Source organism: Labeo rohita, chromosome 5 (assembly GCF_022985175.1).
Source record: "Labeo rohita strain BAU-BD-2019 chromosome 5, IGBB_LRoh.1.0, whole genome shotgun sequence".
Classification (NCBI taxonomy): Eukaryota; Metazoa; Chordata; class Actinopteri; order Cypriniformes; family Cyprinidae; genus Labeo; species Labeo rohita.
Window position 1 is genome coordinate 41575551 of NC_066873.1, and position 21531 is coordinate 41597081.

Genomic DNA, 21531 nt, shown 5'->3' on the forward strand with positions numbered 1-21531 from the left:
TTAGGCAACAAGTTGAAATAAAACAAGTTTAAGGGTTTTTAATATATATTTTTTTATCTATCTATCTATGTATCTATCTCTTTAAACCAGGTGTATGACTTAACAATAAAACCGAAAACAATGCTACACCCAAAAGTTTGGCCCAGGGTGAAATGATCTGCTCCTCCACCTCTTTATATGACACACCTCTTTGTAGACATTCAAACTGTTCTGGTATATAGGGCCCTGTTGCTATGGAAACAACAACAAAAACCTCCACTGGCACTATAAGACAAGGACCAGCAGGTTGTTTGGGTGGACAGAAATGATATCCAAGTCATTTTAACAATATACGTATTAGTTCAGAACCAGCTTGTGCTTTGTTGGTTGTTCTGGGTGAAAAAGAACTTAAAGATTGTGAGTGTTTTAGTGCACTGTGTTGTTAATATGTAGCTGGAGAGATGCCTGGTTCCTCTCATGCTCCAGAGACGGATGGGAATCAAGATTCCTATCTGAAGAGGTGAGTTAAGCTTATATACATATTTCTAATATGATCAACAGAACCAGTTTTATTAAAATCAAATATGGCAGGCTGTTTGGTGTCTGCAAATTAAAGCTGAGTCCCTGTTATAAATTATATCATTTGAGTATCTATTCACAGGTATTACAGAACGCTTCCAGAGGAAAAACGATTGATGCTTGAAAAGTCTCTAATGGTATGTTACATTAAAGACACAAACAATGAAATTGTTATTATTTGAATTGAATCATAGTAGAAAATAACTGTGACTGTCAAGTTGTCGTTTTATTACAGTTTTTTTTCATTTTTGGAGCTTTTACGGAGAATAAATAATGACATTTTCATTTCTGGTTGAACTATTGTGATCAACTTTTTAATAATAGGTATTGCAAATTATTTGAGAAATTATAACGACCATGTTTTCTTCATCCAGAATGCACATAATGACCAAGCACACGTCAGTGGTCTTGGGAAGGGGCGTGTTGGTGGTTCCAGACAAGGTAAGACGTCCAAAACATTGAGATTTGAAAATAAATTAACTGATCAGATGTAATGTTTATGTATTTTTCTTTGTGTGTAGTTCCTGATACAAAAAAAGGTACTGAACACAAGACGGGGGCAGATGCTGAAGATAACGAAGGCAAAGAATCCAAAAAATCCTCCACATGCATTGTGTTATAACATTGCTTATCGTACATTAACATATTCAGAATTACCTCACTGATAAAAACTTGCCAGTCCTAATCATTTCAGCAGATTGAACCTATTGGAAAATGCTAATTTAAATGCCATATTTTGTATTATCAGTATTATTTTTATTCCTTAAACTTGTTTAGTTGCATTACATTTCCCCCTCTGTTTAATAAGACGTTATGTGACAACTGATGATAAAATTGAAATCTGCAGTACCCACTGGGACTTTTTTTTTTGTATTAACCAACACTGTGTCACTTCATAAGTTCAGGTTTGAAAATAAATATTGCGTATGGGGAAAAAAGTCTGAATCTACATTTTGGCAAGTGCAAAGAAATAATAAATGAGTGTTTTGTATTTTCTAAATCTCTGTGCAACAGCACTGGCAGATTCAATGTATACCACAGTCTATTTACTAAAATGTGGTGCTTGTTTCAGATTCAAAACAGACAAAAACAATTTTACCAATAGTGCCTTTTGCATTTTTGACTTCACACAGAAGGAGTGTGACAAATATGAGCAAATGGTTCAGTTTAGTGTGTTGTAAAACACAGCTAGACAGCAACACCTCCAAAACAGATGTGAAGATAATAAAAATGTGAAGCAAACACCCTGCAGCTTCCGTTTCTGAACAACATTTAGCCTGCTCTGAACAGCTAAGATCAAAATGAAGATATTTAGATATTAGATTTGAGTTGTTTTTATATATATAAAGTTGTGTTTAGTTAGTCACAACTGGCTTGTAATTAGTTTTACTGTATGCTCAAGTGTACATACATGTGGTAGACCTGATCACAAGTGAAAAAACAAATGGTCAGTAGTTAAAACATACTGCCAATGACATTTTACAGGGTTTGCACACCTTTTGAGCAAGGCATTTCCACAAATTCTCCAGTAATTTATGATTATTTAGGTATGTAAAAAACATTTAGCAGACACTGCTATCAAAATGAACAACTTCTAGCTAAACGAATAATTTAGATCTGAGTGTAAATAGAAATAAATACTATTTTATTCCTTTGCAGTATGTTTTTTTCTTTTTTGAAATACTTGGAAAAAATGTTTTTTTTTTTTTTAAGAATTCTCTTATACTCATAAAGGCTGCATTTACTTGATTAAAAATACAGAAAAACAGTAATATTGTGAAATATGATTACAGTTTAAAATAATGGTTTTCTATTTTAACATATTTTGAAATATATATTTATTCCTGTGATGCAATACTGAATTTTCATCAGCCATTACTCCAGCCGTCAGTGTTACATGATCCTTCATAAACCATTGTAATATGCTGATTTATAACTTTTATTATTAATGTTGTGCTGCTTAATATTTTTTTGGAACCTGAGATTCTTTTTTTCAGGATTCTTTGATGAATAAAAAGTTCAAAAGAACAGCATTTATTAAAAATAGAAATCTTTAAAAAAGTATTAATTTCCTTGAAAAAAAAAAAAAAAAAAAATTAAAATTTGCTGACTACAAACTTTTAAATGGTAGTTTAGATTTCTATTTTAAATAAATGCTGTTAGTTCCCTACTGTGACAATTTATATTGCATTAACCAACACCGTCTCACATCAGAAGTTAAAAAACTAGAAACTACAAAAAAATATATTGGCTACAAAAATTGCTTGTTAAAATTGTGAAAATCAATCACAATTTCCGTGGATGTTGGAACCCTGAGTCTAAAAAAATAAGTAATTTTTGTCAGCAAATAATTACAATACTAGACATATCTGACAAGAAACAAATGTGAAAAAGGCACAAAAGTTTATTTGCTCTGAGAAATAAATTAGCATGTCCTGAACTCAATATTACCTCTAATCATGCATTTATAATTGTGCCCGTTTTATACATTTTAAATTCAAAACCTATTCAAAAACTCAAAAAATTTAATCAATTTTTTTTTTCACCCAATTAATATTCTGGCAAATAAAACTCTTCACAGAAAAGCAGAGAAGCCCATGAAACTGGGATCTTTAGCATTTGCAATGCATATATTTATTCCCCATTTATAAATATATTTCAAATGTATTTTAGCAGCAGGAGTATAAATAGACCCTCCTATACTTTTGTCAACAAGTTGACGTATTTCCAGTTTTCCAGAGAAGATCTTTGATCGTTGGTGTTTGTGTTTGTGTTTATTCACTGCTGTCGTCACCCACCACCATGTGGCTGTACTTTTTCTGCTGTTGCTCTTTAAATGAATCCTTCACCTTTCCCCTCTTTAGACCTCCATCCCTGTGACACACACATAGTAATAAGCCTTTAACTTAAAGTCAATCATTGAAGCCAGAAAGCTAAAGACAAACTCATTTACACACCAGGCCAAGTCCACTAAACCTCCTTGTTGTGCAATGGTTGATTTCACCCTGTTGGCAAACTGCACAGCATCCTCTCCTTCCTGTGCGCACAGGAAATGTGTGAGGGCGCAATCAATCACATCAACATCGTGCCACAAAAAGCTACAGCTATTTTACACTTTACAGCTCGAGCTCTCACCTCCTGTGTCATTGGAGGCAGATACCAGACGTTGCAGACTATGGCCCAGCTCGTCATCATCCGCAGCAGATAGCTCACCATGCTATATTTGCTGCTGTTCCAGAATGCATCTCCAAATTGAGGGTCATACTATATATAACACACACAGACACTGCATGAGGGTCATAGTAGGTCAGTATACAAACACACACACTATGAAGATCACTGCAACATGGAACCAAAGCACAGTACTCTGTTGCTGATTTATTTTTTTTTTCAAGTCAACAAGAATTCTGAAAATGACCTGTCATCTTACAATTTACCTTCTAACAGGTAATGTGCATAAAAGACAAGTACTGAGTATTACCTTTATAGCCACGGGGTATATAGTTCCTCCAATTTCAAAACTTCCCTTTTTAAACATCATTACTGATGTATTATTGATGCAAGTTCCTGCAGGGGCAACCAGGTGCAAGTATTAAACTTCAACCACTGAGCTTTTTAGAAACAATGCAGTAGAACAGGACCTGAAATATGACTGAAACTATATCTCAGTGTGTTTCTCATTGTTATTATGCACCTACCCTCAGGGAAGATGAGTATTGGCAGCTTTGTTTTGTCATTTACGTGATCTCTTAACCTGGGAAGGGAGAGAAAACAAGAAAGATGAATAGAACAGCATGTTATCAAAGACGGTATGAGGAAGAGATGGAAAAACTGATAAATTGAACAAATCACAACATGAAATTATATACATATATACACAGCCCCTTGGCCTCTGCTAAAGGATTTTAAATGCACAGAAATTGATATATATATATATTTTATATAATCCTTAGGTCTATAAAAATCTAAAAATAAATAAATAATACAAAATATTGTACTATTTTTATATTTATCCAGCTTTTTCATGAGTAAACAATGAGCAGTACCATGAAGGATTCTAACTTCCGCTTGCTTTTGTGTTCCAGTCTCCATAGAAACCCATGCTAAAATGGGGTAAAAATTGACTGAATTGAAACTTTTTAAACATAATTAAATATAACAATTTACGCAGGTTTAACATTATATTATCAGCACAGAAAATATGTTAACACCAGAGACCTGAAATATAAAGCACCACTCCAGTTGGGCAAGACTTCCACATTCAGAAAAAGGTGGATATTGAAAATATAAATATTTAACTTTAGATTAAATTTAGACTAAATTTACAGGTGGAATAGTAGCAGTTAATAGCAAGACAGGGATAAATTATGGATTTTCTCAGAAAAAACAAACAAACAATTTTATTAAATTGAATTTTCTTTATTATTCTATATTAAAATATGATGGTGATGAATAACAAATGGATGATATTCAGGAAACAAAAACAAATATTAAAAAAAAGCCTTAAGCCTATAAAAATATAACATTTTTTAAATTAATCTTTAGATTTAGTTTTGATTAAATTTAAAGGCAGAATAGTACTGAAATAAATATAAAGGGATAAAGACTTTCTAAAAAAAACCTATATAATGAAAACTTAATTAACTTAAATTGATTTTATATTAAAATATAGCAAACAGATGATATCATTTCAGATATATATATATACCCTAGTGAAAAGTAAATGTACTAAAATGTATTTCGAATACATTTATTTCATGCTAAGTATACTACAAATACATTTACATACTATGTATGCAATTGTACTTTTCGTATACTAAACTAGTATATTTAAAGTCTGCTAAATTGGAAGTCTATTTGTGTGTTTGTGAAATGTAATTTCCAGTGCTGCTTAAGTCCTCAATGCATGTCAGAACACTGTGTGTTGTTTCTAAATAAACGTGTTTCTGTTGTGCTATGAGGCACATAGCAGCTGACTCAGACAGACATGACACAGCATGCAACAGGAGGTATTTTGCCTGAGAAAATATGTAGAGAAATATATGCATGCATATTTGCAGCTTTATACTGTAGAAAATAACAAACAAAACAGAGATAAAAAGTTCGAAAATCATTCAAAAAATGTTTTTAGTAGTACTTTGCTTGATTAACAATAGCAGAATGTCATTATTTTTGCTTTACCTTTGTGTCACTAGATGGCGGTCTTTTATCTCAGCTCTCTCAAACCAGATATGAGGGCAAGATCGCTCCATGGCACGCTGGACGACTCCCATTAAACCACCATGAACCTGCCCTACCTGTTTACAAAAAAAAAGGGTTTGTTTAATTGTGAGCAATTTGGAACTAAGTGTGTATAAGGCAGAGAATTAATTGGTCTGTCACTACAGCAGCGGTTTTCAAATGTTTTTGGTGATGCCAAAATTAATTGAATAAACCCACATCACTGACATGTACTAATTTAGATAATACTAAAAAAGTTTCTAAAAAAGTTGCCCAGAATATTAGCAGTAATGTTACTATTGAAAAAAAAATTCAGCTTTTTCCTTAATCTTTATATTTTGTTTTTAATGATGAATAACAACAAATATACTGCATAAATTACATTTATTGAAAAAGAAACACAGAAGAACATATTTTAAGTATTCATATATGGCTCTTAAAATATCCCACAATAAATGAATGAATTGTATATGCATATTAATATTATTGAAAAACATACTGAAAGACATTCATTTTAAGTATTTTCACTCAGCTCAGCTTTTTTATATGAATAAAAAATTATACGAGATAAATCATTTTTGTAAAAAAAAAAAAAAAAAAAAAAAAAAAACGGAACAAAATATTTTAAGTATTCAAATATGGCTCTTAAACTATCTAAACAAATAAAATAAATTAATTGTATACTAATTTTAATATTACTGACAAATATTTTATTGTTTTTTGGCTCTCTATGTATTTTTATAGGATGAATAACAAGACAATTATACCAGATTAATCTAAATGAACAAAAACAGAAAATAAAAAAACAAAACATTTTAAGTATTCAAATATGGCTCTTAAAATATCCCACAATAAATGAATTAATATTAATATTACTGAAAAACATACTGAAAGACATTTATTTTAAGTATTTTCACTCAGCTCATCTTTTTTATATGATGAATAATGAAAAATTATATGAGATATATCATTTTTATAAAAAAAAAAACATTTCAAGTATTTCAATATGGCTCGTAAAATATCCCACAATAAATGAATTATTAATTATATTAATATTATTGAAAAACATTCTGAAAGACATTCATCAGCTCAGCTTTTTTATATGATGAATAATGAAAAATTATATAGATTAATTATTTTAGTAAAAAAAAAAAAAAAAAAAAAAAAAACTACAACAACAACAAAATTGTAAGTATTCAAACATAGCTCTTAAAATATTAAAAATTAATTACCTATATACTAATTTTAATATTACTGAAAAATATTTTATTGTTTCTTGGCTCTCTATATATTTTTATAACATAACTAACAAGAGAATTATACCAGATAAATCTTAAAAAATAGAAAAATTTTAAGTATTCATATATGGCTCTTAATATATTCCCCAAAAATTAATTAATTAATTCTGTATCAATATTACTGAAAAATATGTATTATTGAAAAACATTAATTATCTGCATTTTCCTTCAGTTTATTTATATTTTTAGTTATTTATTTATATGATGAATAACAAAAATAATATTATACTGAATATATTTTTTAAAAATACCAGTTGTGTCTAAACACAATTAAACACAAGAATGAGAGGTTGTCACCAGGTGTCTTCTGAATTTATTTGATTGCTTAATGTGAAAAACAGATGTAATTTAAGTCACATTCACTTTAATTTGTATTAAGTAAAGCTGCAGATCTGAGCACAATATACAAATAAAAGATAAGATAAAAGTGCACAGAAACCTGTACAAACCTGTATGAAAGTGCAAATAGCAAGATTTGAGAACCACTGCCCTGAAGTGTTATTTCTGTCTCACTCACCATTGCATAACAGCCGTCATTAGCCAGAATAACAACATCAATTGGCGAAGTGTGATTAGCTACACAAATGCCTCCTCTCTTAGGTCTGTTCTGTCTGAAAAGAAAAGAAGAAGTATTGCACAATTACACTCATTTTAACACACAATTCACACATTTAACACAGATATTTGAGTTCAGATAATGGCTTGTGCAAGTGTCTGTACAAGTCTAAACCATATTTTTGTTACTTGATTAGAACGGTTGCTGTTGTTAAATGGAGCCTTGAACTCACTTGTTGTGGTAGTGAATCGTAGCTGAAAGGCCTCTTGCACAGATCCTGTAGCACATCAAGTGGACCAGTTCACTCAACCAACCCTTCACTCTGCAACAACAGAAGATTGTAATGAATATGATTAGGATTAAATAACACTTTAATGGACACACCCAGAAAAAACTGACTCAAAACAGACTCAACAGGTGTTTTACCACCTTAGTCCATTGTTAAAATGATTAACATGGAATTATCAACCACTGGCATCACGTCTGTATGATATACAAAATTATATCTTTTTGAACAAAGTTGTATCTATGTGTAACTCACTGATATCAATACAAATCTGCATTTCTAACCTTAATAATTGATGTCTCAACTGTTTACCTACAATTATTACCCATTTACCAAACTTTTTGGAAGAGACTTTGATTTCATCTGTTTATCAAGCCCCTTGAGACCAGTGTTGTTACTGTTAACTAAAACTAAAACTAAAACTAAAGCTATTAAAACTATTTATATATATTTATATAGTTTTTGTTGACTGAATTAAATCTGAAATCAAACTAAATGTAAATATTACATTAAACATTTAAACTTAAATAACAGTTGATGTAATTTATAAAACTTAATTGAAATAAATATTAAAAATATATTAAAAAATATTTAGTTTTTGTTTGTGCTGGGCAACGATTAATTGCGAACAACTGCATCCAAAATAAAAGTTTTTGTAAACATAATATATGTGTGTGTACTGTGTATATTTATTATGTATATAAAAATACACATAAGCATTTAAGAAAAATATGTTATGTTTACATATTAAATATATTTATATATAATATAAATTATATGAATATAAATATATACATGTAAACATATATAAATATTTTTAAAATATATACTGTATGCATGTGTCTTTATATATACAAGTGCATCTAAAACAAAAAAAAATTAGAATATCGTAAAAAAAGTTCATTTTTTGTTTGTAACTAATTTAAAAAAATTTAACTTTCATATATTCTGGATTTTTTACATGTAAAGTTAAACATTACTAATGTTTGTTTTTGTCATTTTAATGATTAGAGCTTACAGCTCATGAAAGTCAAAAAGCCAGTATCTCAAAATATTAGAATATTTTCTAAGATCAATCAAAAAACGGATTTGCAAAACAGAAAAGTTCTTTAAAGTATGTTCACTTATGCACTCAATACTTGGTCGGCAGCACATATTACAGAAAATTCCTTGCTCAAATTACAAATTACAGCATCAGTAAAGTGTGACACGTAAGCGATCAGCCTGTGGTACTGCTGAGGCAGTACTGAGCCTTCAGATCGACTGTATATCGTTGGATCGACTGTTTCTCATCTTTCTCTTGAAAATATCCCATAGATTCTCTATAGGGTTCAGGTCAGGCATGTTGGCTGGCCAATAAAGCACAGTAATATCATGGTCAGCAAACCACTTGGAAGTGTTTTTTGCACTGTGAGTAGGTGCTAAAGTCCTGCTGGAAAAGCAAATTAGCATCTCCATAAAGCTTGTCAGCAGATGGAAGCATAAAGTGCTCCAAAATCTCCTGGTAGATGGCTGCACTGACTTTGCACTTGATAAAACACAGCAGACCAACACCAGCAGATGACACTGCACCCCAAAACATTACTTCAAGCAGCTTGGATTCTGTGCCTCTCCAGTCTTCCTCCAAACTCTGGGATCATGATTTCAACATGAAATGCAAAATTTACTTTTATCTGAAATAAGGACTTTGGACCACTGAGCCACAGTCCAGTTCTTTTTCTCCTTAGCCCAGGTAAGATGCTTCTGACATGGTTTCTGTTTCAGAAGTGGCTTGGTAGTCCTTTTCCTGAAGACGTCTGAGCATGGTGACTCTTGATGCGCTGACTCCAGCTTCAGTCCACTCCTTGTGAAGCTCTCCCAAGTGTTTGAATCGGCTTTGCTTGACAGTATTCTCAAGCTTGTTGTCAACCCTGTTGCATGTGCACCTTTTTCTACCCAATTTCTTCCTTCCAGTCAACTTTGCATTTAATGTGCTTTGATACAGCACTCTGTAAACAGCCACCCCTTTCAGTGATGACCTTCTGTGACTTACTCTCTTTGTGGAGGGTTTCAATGATTGTCTTCTGGACCACTGCCATATCAGCAGTCTTCCCCATTATTGTGGTTTCAAAGAACAAGAGATACCCAGAATTTATACTGTAGGGATGGACATTTAATGAAACTCAAATGGAAATATTCTAATATTTTGAGATACTGGATTTTTGAATTTCATGAGCTGTAAGCTCTAATCATCAAAATGAAAACAAAAAAACATTTTAAATGTTTTACTTTACATGTAATGAATCTAGAATATATGAAAGTTTCAGTTTTTGAAATAAGTTACAAACACAAAAATGAACTTTTCTACAATATTCTAATTTTTTTAGATGCACCTGTACATAATAAATATACACACATATATTATATAAACAAAAACTTTTATATTTGATGCGATTAATCGTGAATAAACGTTGCCCAGCACTCATTTTTGTTGACTGAATTAAATGTGAAATAAAGCAAAATGTAAATATTAGATTAAAAATGTACACCTACATAAAAGTTTACGTAATTTCCAAAATAATAAAAATAATAAAAATGACAAAGGCACATAAATTAAATTAAAATGTAAAATTACTGAAAATATAATAAAAAAATATATATATATAATTTAAATAATACTGAAGTAGCACTGCCTGAGAAATAGGTTTGTCTTTAAAATGATCCCATGTTACGACAGATTTTTATTGCTGATTATTCTTGAAAAATGAATTTACAACTAAAGACTTTCTTTGTGCTTAACATACAACATAAAGCAGTAGAAATGCCTCAGATTGAGCAAAAAACATTGCTTTTTGGTTTAGACGTGTTATTCATGCATTTGTAAAGCCGATAACATCACTAAAGCATTACCTGAAATTGGGGAGGAAACCCACCATCGTTGTGGCAATCACCAACCAGCTCAGCCCTATAGCTGTAAGTGTAACCCTACAAACAGACACAATAACAGAAGGACAGATGCATGACTGTCAAACAGTGAAAAGTGAAAAATCACTGCAGTCTTCAGAGTCACATGATCATTCAGAAATCATTCTACCATGCTGAAGAAAATCCTACTGACCCCACCGACCCCAAACAGTAGTGTGATAGACCTACCGTAGAGGAAGCAGTATGCAGTATCTCACGAGCACGCCAACTCCCCACAGTATAGTGAGCCTGAGAGAGATGTACTGGAAGTTGTTGTTGGTTCGAGTGAGGAGGTTCCAGGATTCCAGCTCCTCTGAGGTGAATCTCTGCGTGACATCGTCTTCTACTATACTCTCAATGCCTTTCCTGATGAAGTACTGCATGTCACTTAGACTGAAGTCCCCACGTTCGGCTGACTTCGGCCTGTTCCGGCGCAACTCCTCGATCTCCTGCTCCAAAGATGAATTATCCCGCTGAATTAAACCTGAGTCACACAAACAAAAGTGCTGGTTAATTATTATTCATAATGAAAGTCTGTTAAAAAAATACAGTAAAATCTGTAAAATTATGAAATATTATTACAATTTGAAAGAATTGTTTTGTATTTGAATATATTTTAAAATGTCATTTATTTCTGTGATGCAAAGCTGAATTTTCAGCATCATTACTCTTCAGTGGCACATGATCCTTCAGAAACCATTCAAACTTTTTTATAGTATTCTTTGATGAACAGAAAGTTCAAAAGAACAGCTTTTGTTTAAAATAGACATCTTTTGTAACATTGTAAATGTCTTTTCTGTCACTTTTGATGAATTTAATGCATCCTTGCTGAATAAAATGTATAATTAAATAATTAAATGAATATTAATTTCTTTAAAAAAATCTGATCAGAAGATGTCTGTGCCCAATCACGTTTATCATATGAAAAATAATAATGTGAACATTAGTATATGATGACAGACATTTCATTTTTGGGTGAACTATCCCTTTGATATGACGCAAGCACTGAAAATACTGTGCCCATTCTGTGCCAAGAAACACATTCAGACAAGACAGACTTCATAACCAAGTATAATCAATAATGCTTTCATCAGCTGAGATGATGATAAATCAGTGAAGATCAGTGAGGTACTGATAAAGAGCATTTATACATCTAATGCAGGGCGTAACTGATAAAGACAGGCTAAAGTCCACCGTGAGTGTGTAAGAGAGTGCAAGAGAAACTGTCGTCATTGTGTAACGTGTGATTGCTTGAGTAGACAGATAAGCTGAGAAATATCAGAGCACTCCTTGTGTCAGATCACTGATCGTGTCTAGAGGAAAAAAAACATCATGCAGCAAAACTAAAAAACCTGAGGAACGATATAGAAAAGACAGCAGCTCTCTTTGCACTGAATGCAAAAACAGAAATCCTTAGTCTTTATACAGTGAGAAGCAGACTGAGGTTTAAGCCATTATTCACTGATAATCTTTAACTATGTCACAAAGATCTGCAATCTCATTTGCATTCATCAAAATGACCCACTGACCTGTCGCTCTAAGCTAAGAAATTGTAAATAATGATTTCAAATTCAGACTGTTCCTCACACAAAGTTATCATATGACTTCAAATGAGTTGATATATAGTGATGGTGATTTATGATGTTTTTTAGAGATTGACAGTCACTATAGACTGGAATAAAACTGCATGGAAACTAAAACACTGTTCAAAAGTTTGGGCTCATTATTATTTTTTAAAGAAATTAATACTTTTATTCAGCAAGGATGCATTCAACTGATCAATAGTGACAGTAAAGGCATGTATAATGCTACAAAAAAAATCTGTTTCAAATAAATGCTGTTCTATTGATCCATCAAAGAATCCTGAAAAAAAGTAAGTATCACAAAAATATTAAAATAAGCTGATTTCAAATCAGCAAATTAGCATATTCAAATGATTTCTCAAGGATCATGACACTGTGTTTTTGCTAATGATTTTTTCACAAGGATCATAAATCAAACAGTAAACAATCTTAAAGCTTAGTTTACTGTGCAATGATATGCATCCTAGTTTAACGTGTAGAGATGACTGTAAGTAAGAAAATGCATACAACTGCCCTGCTTTCAAGATCATTCACTGTCTAAAAGTTTGCAGTCAGTAAGATTGTTGAAAGAAATTAATACTTTTATTCTGCAAAGATGCATTAAATTGATCAACCGTGACAGTAAATCCATTTATAATGTTACATAAGATTTAATTTCAAATGCTGTTCTTTTGAACTTTGTATTTGATCAAAAAATCTTAAAAAAAAAAAAGTATTAATTTCCACAAAGATATTAAGTAGCACAACTGTTTTTTGTTTTTTTTTATCATAGATTGAGCAGCAAATCAGCATATTAGAATGATTTCTGAAGGATCATATGACACTGAAGACTGGAGTAATGATGCTGAAGATTCAGCTTTGCATCACATGAATAAATTACATTTTAAAAAATATAACTATAAAAAACAGTTATTTTAAATTGCAATAATATTTCACAATTTTAGTGTATTTGTAATCAAATAAATGCAGCCTTGGCGAGCATGAGAGCGTGTGTTTGGGATATGTGGATGAACAAAAGATGGCAGAATTTAGATTTGGGGTGAGGGAAAGGAAAGATAGTCTTATATTATTTTATTTACTTAAAAAACACCTGGATCCAGATGCGTTTGTGACTGTATGTGTGTAAACTCACCATTTGATGCTGAACGTTTCAGTATTTCTTCTGCTCTACTCTCCCTTTGGATTCTGTGTGTTGCCCACTGCAAAAACACCAGGCAAAGCTTAATATATGTGACCCTGGACCACAAAACCAGTCATAAGTAGCACGGGTATATTTTTAGCAATAGCCAACAATACATTGTATGGGTCAAAATGATCGATTTTTCTTTTATGGCAAAAATCATTAGGATATTAAGTAAAAATCATGTTCCATGAAGACATTTTGTAAATTTACTACCATAAATATATCAAAACTTAATTTTTGATTAGTAATATGCATTGCTAAGAACTTCATTTGGACAACTTTAAAGGTGATTTTCTCAATATTTAGATTTTTTTTGCACCCTCTGACCCTTATGTCGGGTTTTGTGGTCCAGGGTCACATACTGTTTTATTTCCATTTGTTCCTGACATTAGGCTTTAATCTTGCATAATCAATCACAATTAAAACCAAAGGGCACAACAGTGATGACGCAGTACATTTCAGTTTGAGAAGTATATACTATCTGATTATGCCACAATGTTCATTGGTCAACAAAACTTTTTCATTTCCCCTTGGTGAGTGTGTGCAATAGCCTAGTGTCTTGGCAGATGTAGCACGTCAAGAACTGTTGGAGTGTGTCATACTGTACTGCTTAAACCTTTCTAAAACATGTCTAAATCATGTGTGATTAATATATATACAGTTTTAATAGCTCATATCAACTGAGAAACCACAAATTCATTACTAAAGGTCTACAATTTGCAACTATAGAGAGATTAAAAAGCTTAAAGTCAAGGTAAATTGAATGGCTTTGTAACCCATTTTACTTCTATAATATAAATAATGTAGGGCATGACTCAGTTTTATCTTTTGGAAGCTGATAGGGAGGAAAATTAGGTGTTAAAACGTAGAATGGAGCCAGATATATGACTATTGGTTAATATTATTCCATTGCTTGCACATCTTAAGTGACATTTGTGAAGGAAGTTACAACATTTTGATTATGGATTACGAGGAAAACTACTTTTTCTTTGGAATAATGTGCACAATCCAATTGTTCACATCAAACTTGATGAAAAAAGGTCATGGACATTATATGTCCTTTATTTTTATGCCTGTAAATATTTAAACGTTATTTATATACTTTATAGTTTTCATTAATATTTTGAAGTAGTTTTTATTTATAGATTTTATATTGCATTTTAGTTACATCTGCCATTTTAAATATATATTTTTTTGTATTCTAAATAGTTAAACTTTTTGTTTCAGGAGCAATTTTTTATGTCAGTTTACGAATTTCATTGCAACTATTTTTATCTCTAATTTTAACTTAGTTTTTCATGTAATATTTATATTTTATTTCAGCTTTATTTCAAACATTTTATTTATTTATTATTATAACAGCACTCATCTTACCTACCTCTAAGGTTTTGATGAGAATCTTCATGTAGGTCTCTGTGATGCCTAGTGAGATCCCAAACATGGCAGGCAGCATGATCAGGACCACCAAACTGGTGAACCAGACCCTCAGCACAGGGAAAAACACAGCCCAGAACCCCTCCATAACCTTACAGACCAGACCACTTCCACTACAAACACTACAACACTGGGGGGAATGAAATAAAATGCATGTATTATCTCTAAACAACCATGTTTGTTTATTAATACACACTTATGATAATAGCAAAACTTGATTGGGAAAAAAGACTTTTGATGATGTGATACACAGCATAAAGACTTAACCTATATTTCACTTTTACCCTACTATCAGTCGAGGCAACACGGAGCAATGTATCACAAACAAGTCAGTCAAGTCAGTCAGACAGTAACTTTTGTTTTCTCAATGAATTAAGCTTAAGCTCACCTGGTTTTATGAAATGACAGCAGCTCTACAGGACAGGAAGCAGAGAATGTTTCTCGCTGTCATACTCCACTGACCCTTAACATGATGGACACTGGAACCTACGGTGTTTAAAAGTCCGTTTAAGGAACTTCTGCTGCCTTTACGCAGAGTGATTGGGAAATAGCAATGTTCGAAGACATCCTAGACCTGTAAAATGTGGAACAAAGTTCAACCGCGACAATAGAAAACTGCGCCATCGTGAGAATAAGTTGTGCAGTGCACTAATGCACTCACATCGGAATCCCCTCCCCTCTCTCTCTAGTCTGCAATTTTAAGTAATCAAACTTCAGAATCCCAAAACTTTACTATTTCTGTTTAAATAATATTTTAAAATCTCAAATTTACAAAGCCTACGAAACTGCAAGCGTAATAATTACGTGTTTAAACAAGTTTTATTAGAAGTTGACACACTTCTGTCTACTTTGTTGATTAAATGAACGCAAAAATTCAAAGTGTTCCTTAGCCTTTCACAGCATTTACCACATTAATGAAGACTTCAGAAAATAATGCAGTAAATTTAAGGGTTAATGAAGTTAAACATTTTAGTGCTTTTGATCAGAAATTAAACCTCTTGCAACAACAGAGCAATTTTGGCTGTGTAACGTGTGTGAGAGCATGTGTGATGCATATGGATACGTAATGTTTTCTAAAATTAGTAAGTCTTTGATTACATAACCATATCAAGACGAGACACATGAACTTCTTTAGCTTTAAAACGAGATAAAATGGTTTTGCATTAGAATTAAGTCAAAATATTACGAAGTACACTTTTAAATTTAGAACATGAGCAAAATGTGACTTTTTCACATCACTGCTACAATCAATGGTTTTTTAAACTTAAATAAATAAATAAAAATTAACTGATCAATAGCGCCTTCCAGTGGACAGGTATTTCTTTACATTTACTGTTGTCTATGACAACGTGGTATATCTTCTCATCAGGGTAACTAAAACATTGGCGCTCTTTTGCTTCATACAAACGGAATTTTTAGTAAAACGTCTTAAGTGGTGTTCAGTATTAATACTGTTATGCATCTTATTCTTCAACGTGGAAGTAAAATTATAGGTGAGACTTCATTAGTGGGTTTCACAATGCGTCATCAATCGGTCATATTGACGGCACTTAATGTAAACAACGCCACAAAACAAAACGAAACTCGCATATTTTACTTATTATTTCTGCTGAAAAAGGTCAATTACTGTCATGTTTTGGGCTGTACTGACAGGGAAAAACATCTGGAGTACTATAGACTGACAAAAGATGTAACACATTAAGGAGAAGAGTGCAAAAAACTGAGGAACAAAAGGTGTTTGTGGTTGACCAAACTTAACATTTGTGTTAAGTTCTGCTCATATGTATCTTCACCACCTATTAACTTTAGTTTGTCAAAATATTGCACCCATTCTTGCTTACAAAGTCCTAAGATTTAGCAGCTTCCACACGTTTTTTCTGTAGTTTAGACAGCATAAATGAACAAAACAACGTATTCAGTAGTACATCAACCGTGCAATCCATGCTGTTGTTTACATCCGAGTACATCCTGGACACGCATCCAAGTAACTGACCAAAATGTGATGTAAGTGCAAACTCTCTATTGGGAAATAACGAAAAGAATAACAACAAAGTAAACTGTTTGCACTACAAACCAATGTGTTCATAATTAAAATAATGCATTAAAATAATATGATAAGACACAACAATTTAAAATATCAAGCAGCAAAACAAACTGTTTTGTACAGCTAAAAATAGCTCAATGCGAGTGAGACTGAAAGCCAGACCCATAACCTTTACAAATGGCTGCGTCCGCTCTAACGGGAAAAATATGGTGGATAGATTTTTACACTGTATACACGGCCGTTTATACAGAATGCTTTTTTTTTTTAAATCAGCGAATTGTAGCGTTCGTATTGTTTTTCAATACAACACACATACAGGTTTAATTGACTTTTGCTCCTGTGTCTCCTGGTTGAAGCCGTTTTCTAAAAACCCTATCATCATGTTAAAAGAAGTTAAGCCAAAAAAAAATATGTCACACTAACATTGATGATGGGATAAAATAAGGTGCAAAACTTTGAATCAACTAAACCAAATGCTTCACAAAATTATTCACTTTTTCAAAGCGCTAGAAGTGCCACACACAGGTGATGACTGTTGTTGGGAACGGTGACTACAATTCTTCCTTTTTATTATAATCTAGCCTACATATGTGCCATTAAAATGTTTACTAATGATCCTACCAGCGAACCTTGAAATTTCAAACAACACAACAAAGACTTGTTTACTGAAATCACTTAAGGAGAAGTTCACTTCCAGAATGAAAATTTTCTGATAATTTAATCACCCCCATGTCATCCAAGATGTTCATGTCTTTCTTCAGTCGAAAAGAAAGTAAGGTTTCTAAGGAAAACATTCCAGGATATTTCTCCATATAGTGGACTTCAGTGTTGGCCAATGGGTTGAAGGTCCAAATTGCAGTTCCAATGCAGCTTCAAAGGGCTCTACATGATCCCAGGCAAGAGATAAGCGGTCTTTCCTAGCAAAATGATTAGTCATTTTCTAAGAAAAATAGAAACTGATATACTTTTAACCACAAATGCTCATCTTGCATATAGCTCGACTTAACGTATTACGTGGTTACGCACACGTGACGTAGGTGGAAGTACCAGCCCAGTGTTTACAAAGCAAACTTTAAAAAAAAAAAAAAAGTCAAAAACCCTTTACAAAAAAGGTTAAACAATGATGACAGATGATTTTGAAGTTGGAGGAGAAAATGAGATTACCTTTTTTGCCCTACCCCACCTTTCTGAAACGCAGTACCTTCCACAGACAAAGAACTAAACACAACGTGATTGCGTAATGTGTGAAGTCGTGGACACGCGTCACAGAACTAGTGCAAGACAAGCATTTGTGGTTAAAAAGTATATGCATTTTAAGATAATGATCATTTTGCTAGATAAGACCCTTATTCCTTAGTCATCTTCTCCTTTAACTTTGGCCGTTTGATTTGGTTTAATACGTTTCGAACCACTGGTTCGAAACAAGTAATTTTCGCAAAGGTTTCAAAGCTTGAAAATCGCGAGCTTTGGAACGGGAAATCGCAAGATCTAAAGACCCGGTTTCAAAAGTTTAACGACTTCCCGCGATTTAGAACGCCGTGACTTGGCGCGAAACATGACAAAAAAGAAGAGAATAGAGCGCAGCGCTCAAACACGCTAATTTAGAGTATGTTTAACACGCAGGGCTTAGTTTTAGATACAATATATAAAAATATATCAAATTATTAAAATCAAATGAACATTTTACATTAAACGCACTCATTTATTTGGGGAGTAGTCGTGCAGTAAGCGGGATTGTGTACAGTGTACAGCTGGTCATTATCGCAAAATAAACCCCATAATGACCATCTGACCGCACATTATCCCTTATTTAAAACACGTCCCAAATTCTGGGTTGCATCAACATTTTCTGAAGGATAAGCAGCTTTTACGGTCTATTTTTAACAAATAATTAGGAAACAAGTTTGCAAAGTTCCATTTACGTGCGTAATACATCCCTTCGCGCCAGTAGCTCATTGTTTACAGACTTTTAGACTCGTGTGCTGTTCTCCTCTCCTCCAGCGTGGAAACAGGAGGACAGTCAGTCACTGGAATCTCTCCTCCCACTCCACATCATATTCCTTCATTCTCCGCTCACTTTCTTTCTGCTTTCTCCGTCTCCCTGACCCCAGATGTCTCCTGCTTTCACCAGAAACTCCCCTCAGGACTGTTTTTAACCAGTTATTCAGCGTCAATGCCGTAGAGCGCTTATTTACTCCGTTAATTTTGCGTTGCAGAAACATGCCAAGTCGGGTCAGCGTTGCGATTTTGCGGTTCAATTGTTTTTTCTTTCTGGCTGCGAGCCACGTCAAGAGCTCTGAACCGGACTACCTCTTTCCAGACTCAGAACAAGGTTTGTGTTTCCATGCAAATGAATCAATAATATGTTGTTTGCCAAATTTAGGCTGTTTTATGCACTCAAAGAGCTGGTAAATCCACATGCCAAGTGTTTCACTTAGGCAAGCGGTCAGCTGCTTGCAAAGTCCATGTTTCTGTTTCTGGAATCCTGAGCTTTATACAATCTCATTCTTTAAAAGCACATTTAACCCTTTAATGTTTGAATTGTTTAAAGGCAAAATCTTAATGTGTCTTTCTTTACTTAAATATAATCACACTCACTTTTGTATAGCATGCATTTTGAGAGACTTACACAGCTGTTCATTGTATCACAAAGTAGTTGGTTCATCAACACATGCATCAGTCATTTTGACTGTTTTATGTTGCATGACATGAAGAGGACGGTAATATATAATTATGTATAAGGATCAAAGGCAATCACTCATGGTGGTTTAGCTCTAACATCGCTCTCTGAATGGTTAAAATGACTTGGAAAAAATCTCATGAATGAATGCCTGGGTTATATTCCACCATATCAAAAGAAAACGACATTAAAATACAACTACAATGTAGTCTTTTTATGAGCATTACAATTTGGCCTTTTTTGTTGCATAAATACTGTGTAAATATATTAAAATAGTTTAAAATATATATAATATTTAGGTTTTTTTAAATAATGTATATATAATGCATGCATGTACATTTAATAAAATGTACACAAAATATTTAGTATATAAAATAATAATTTTATAAAATGTAAAAAAAAAAAAATAAAAAAACCCCCTAAAGGTACAATTGCCTTCTTTCTATAAATATCTATTCTTCTTGTATTCTCATTTAATATTAAGGTAAAATTTGATAATATATATATATATTGTTATTTATTTTGTGAGATTGACCCCAAAACAAGAGTAGCTCCAAAAAACATAGTCTTGTTTTCAAAGGAGAATTGTTTTATTTTCATTTCTAGAGCTCTTCATCAGGCAGCACTCTGAATTTTTCGTGGATCATCCTGAGAAAGTGGACAGAGATGGAAATTTCATCTCATACTCTTTATCGCATCACTTCACTGACAGGAGACATAAGAGGGACCTGAATTCAGCAGAGAGGCGAGTGTTTTACAAAGTCAACTACAAAGGTCAGGAGTTCACTCTCAATTTAACCACCAATGACAATCTGCTCTCCAACGAATATGTGTTGGAGAAACACAACGGGAGTTTAATGGAAAAAGGACCACAAATATCAGGGAACGGCGCCTGTCATCTTATCGGCACAGTAACTGATGGTAACGTGCAGGGAACTGCTGCCATCAGCACCTGTGAGGGACTGGTAAGAAATATCAGATTTTTTTTTTATCTATCATGCACTTTATTTCTGGTGTGAATTCAGTAACTGTACTTGCATTAGTACCAATGCTGTCATTGGCTGTTAAAAGAATAATTCATCCAAAAATAAAAATGTACACCACCTCAGGCCAGCCAAGATGTACATGAGTTTGTTTCTTCGTTGGATCAGATTTATTTTTATAAACACAGCTTTTCGCTACACAAGATGTTAATTGATGGACTGGAGTGGTGTGGATTACTTGTGGATTATTGTTAAATTTGTATCAGTTGTTTGGGCTCTCATTCTGACAGCACCCATTCACTGCATAGGATCCATTGCTGAGCAAGTAATGTAATGCTACATTTTTTTCAAATCTGTTCCCATCAAGAAACAAACTCATCTACATCTTGGATGGCCTGCGGGTGAGTATTTTCATTTTTGGGTGAAATATTTCTTTATTGTCAACATCAAAATTGATCGATCCCAGCTGAGGAAGAAGGGTCTTATCTAGTGAAACAATCAGTTATTTTCATAATACAATTTATATACTTTTTAATCTCAAACGCTGGTCTCGTCTTATTTGCCTGGACTCTGTTTTTTTTTTTCGGTTCATGACAGTTAGGGTATGTCGACAAACTCCCATCTCATGTTCTCCCTCAACTTCAAAATCGTCGTATATCGCTGTTTTACCTTTGTTGTTAAGGGTGTTTGATGATCTTTGCATGTTCACTTTGCAAAGACTGTGTCAGTACTTCTGCAGCAATGTAGGATGATTTTGAAATGA

At 32.9% G+C, this 21531-nt stretch overlaps 2 protein-coding genes across 2 annotated transcripts in view; one reads left to right on the forward strand and one right to left on the reverse strand.

Moving 5' to 3' along the window:
* Nucleotides 1-2944: 2944 nt before the first annotated feature.
* Nucleotides 2945-15654, reverse strand: agpat9l (1-acylglycerol-3-phosphate O-acyltransferase 9, like). The gene is made up of 13 exons (XM_051110336.1): nt 15450-15654; nt 15006-15191; nt 13577-13643; nt 11051-11345; nt 10808-10882; nt 7865-7954; nt 7594-7687; nt 5740-5855; nt 4257-4312; nt 4040-4125; nt 3694-3822; nt 3516-3595; nt 2945-3432 (listed from the first exon to the last, which is right to left on the reverse strand). The coding sequence occupies exons 2-13, from the start codon at nt 15147-15149 to the stop codon at nt 3333-3335; spliced, it is 1332 nt and encodes a 443-aa protein (XP_050966293.1). The 5' UTR covers nt 15150-15191; nt 15450-15654; the 3' UTR covers nt 2945-3332.
* A 3401-nt stretch (nt 15655-19055) lies between these two features.
* adamts12 (ADAM metallopeptidase with thrombospondin type 1 motif, 12) overlaps nt 19056-21531 on the forward strand; it is a 34224-nt gene continuing 31748 nt past the window's right edge. Inside the window, exons 1-2 of the mRNA XM_051110335.1 lie at nt 19056-19437; nt 20392-20750. Coding sequence (XP_050966292.1) covers nt 19326-19437; nt 20392-20750 — 471 coding nt within the window. The 5' untranslated portion in view covers nt 19056-19325. The remainder of the gene's footprint in view (nt 19438-20391; nt 20751-21531) is intronic.

Bases quoted from the DNA above. Each gene is read 5' to 3' on its own strand.
- agpat9l (XM_051110336.1), bottom strand. From the start codon at position 15,149: ATGGAGGGGTTCTGGGCTGTGTTTTTCCCTGTGCTGAGGGTCTGGTTC. The intron at 5,856-7,593 runs GTGAGTGAGACA...TTTTGTAAACAG, and splicing joins ATGACGGCTGTTATGCAATG to GTAGGGCAGGTTCATGGTGG. The intron at 3,823-4,039 runs GTAATACTCAGT...TGTTATATATAG, and splicing joins TATACCCCGTGGCTATAAAG to TATGACCCTCAATTTGGAGA.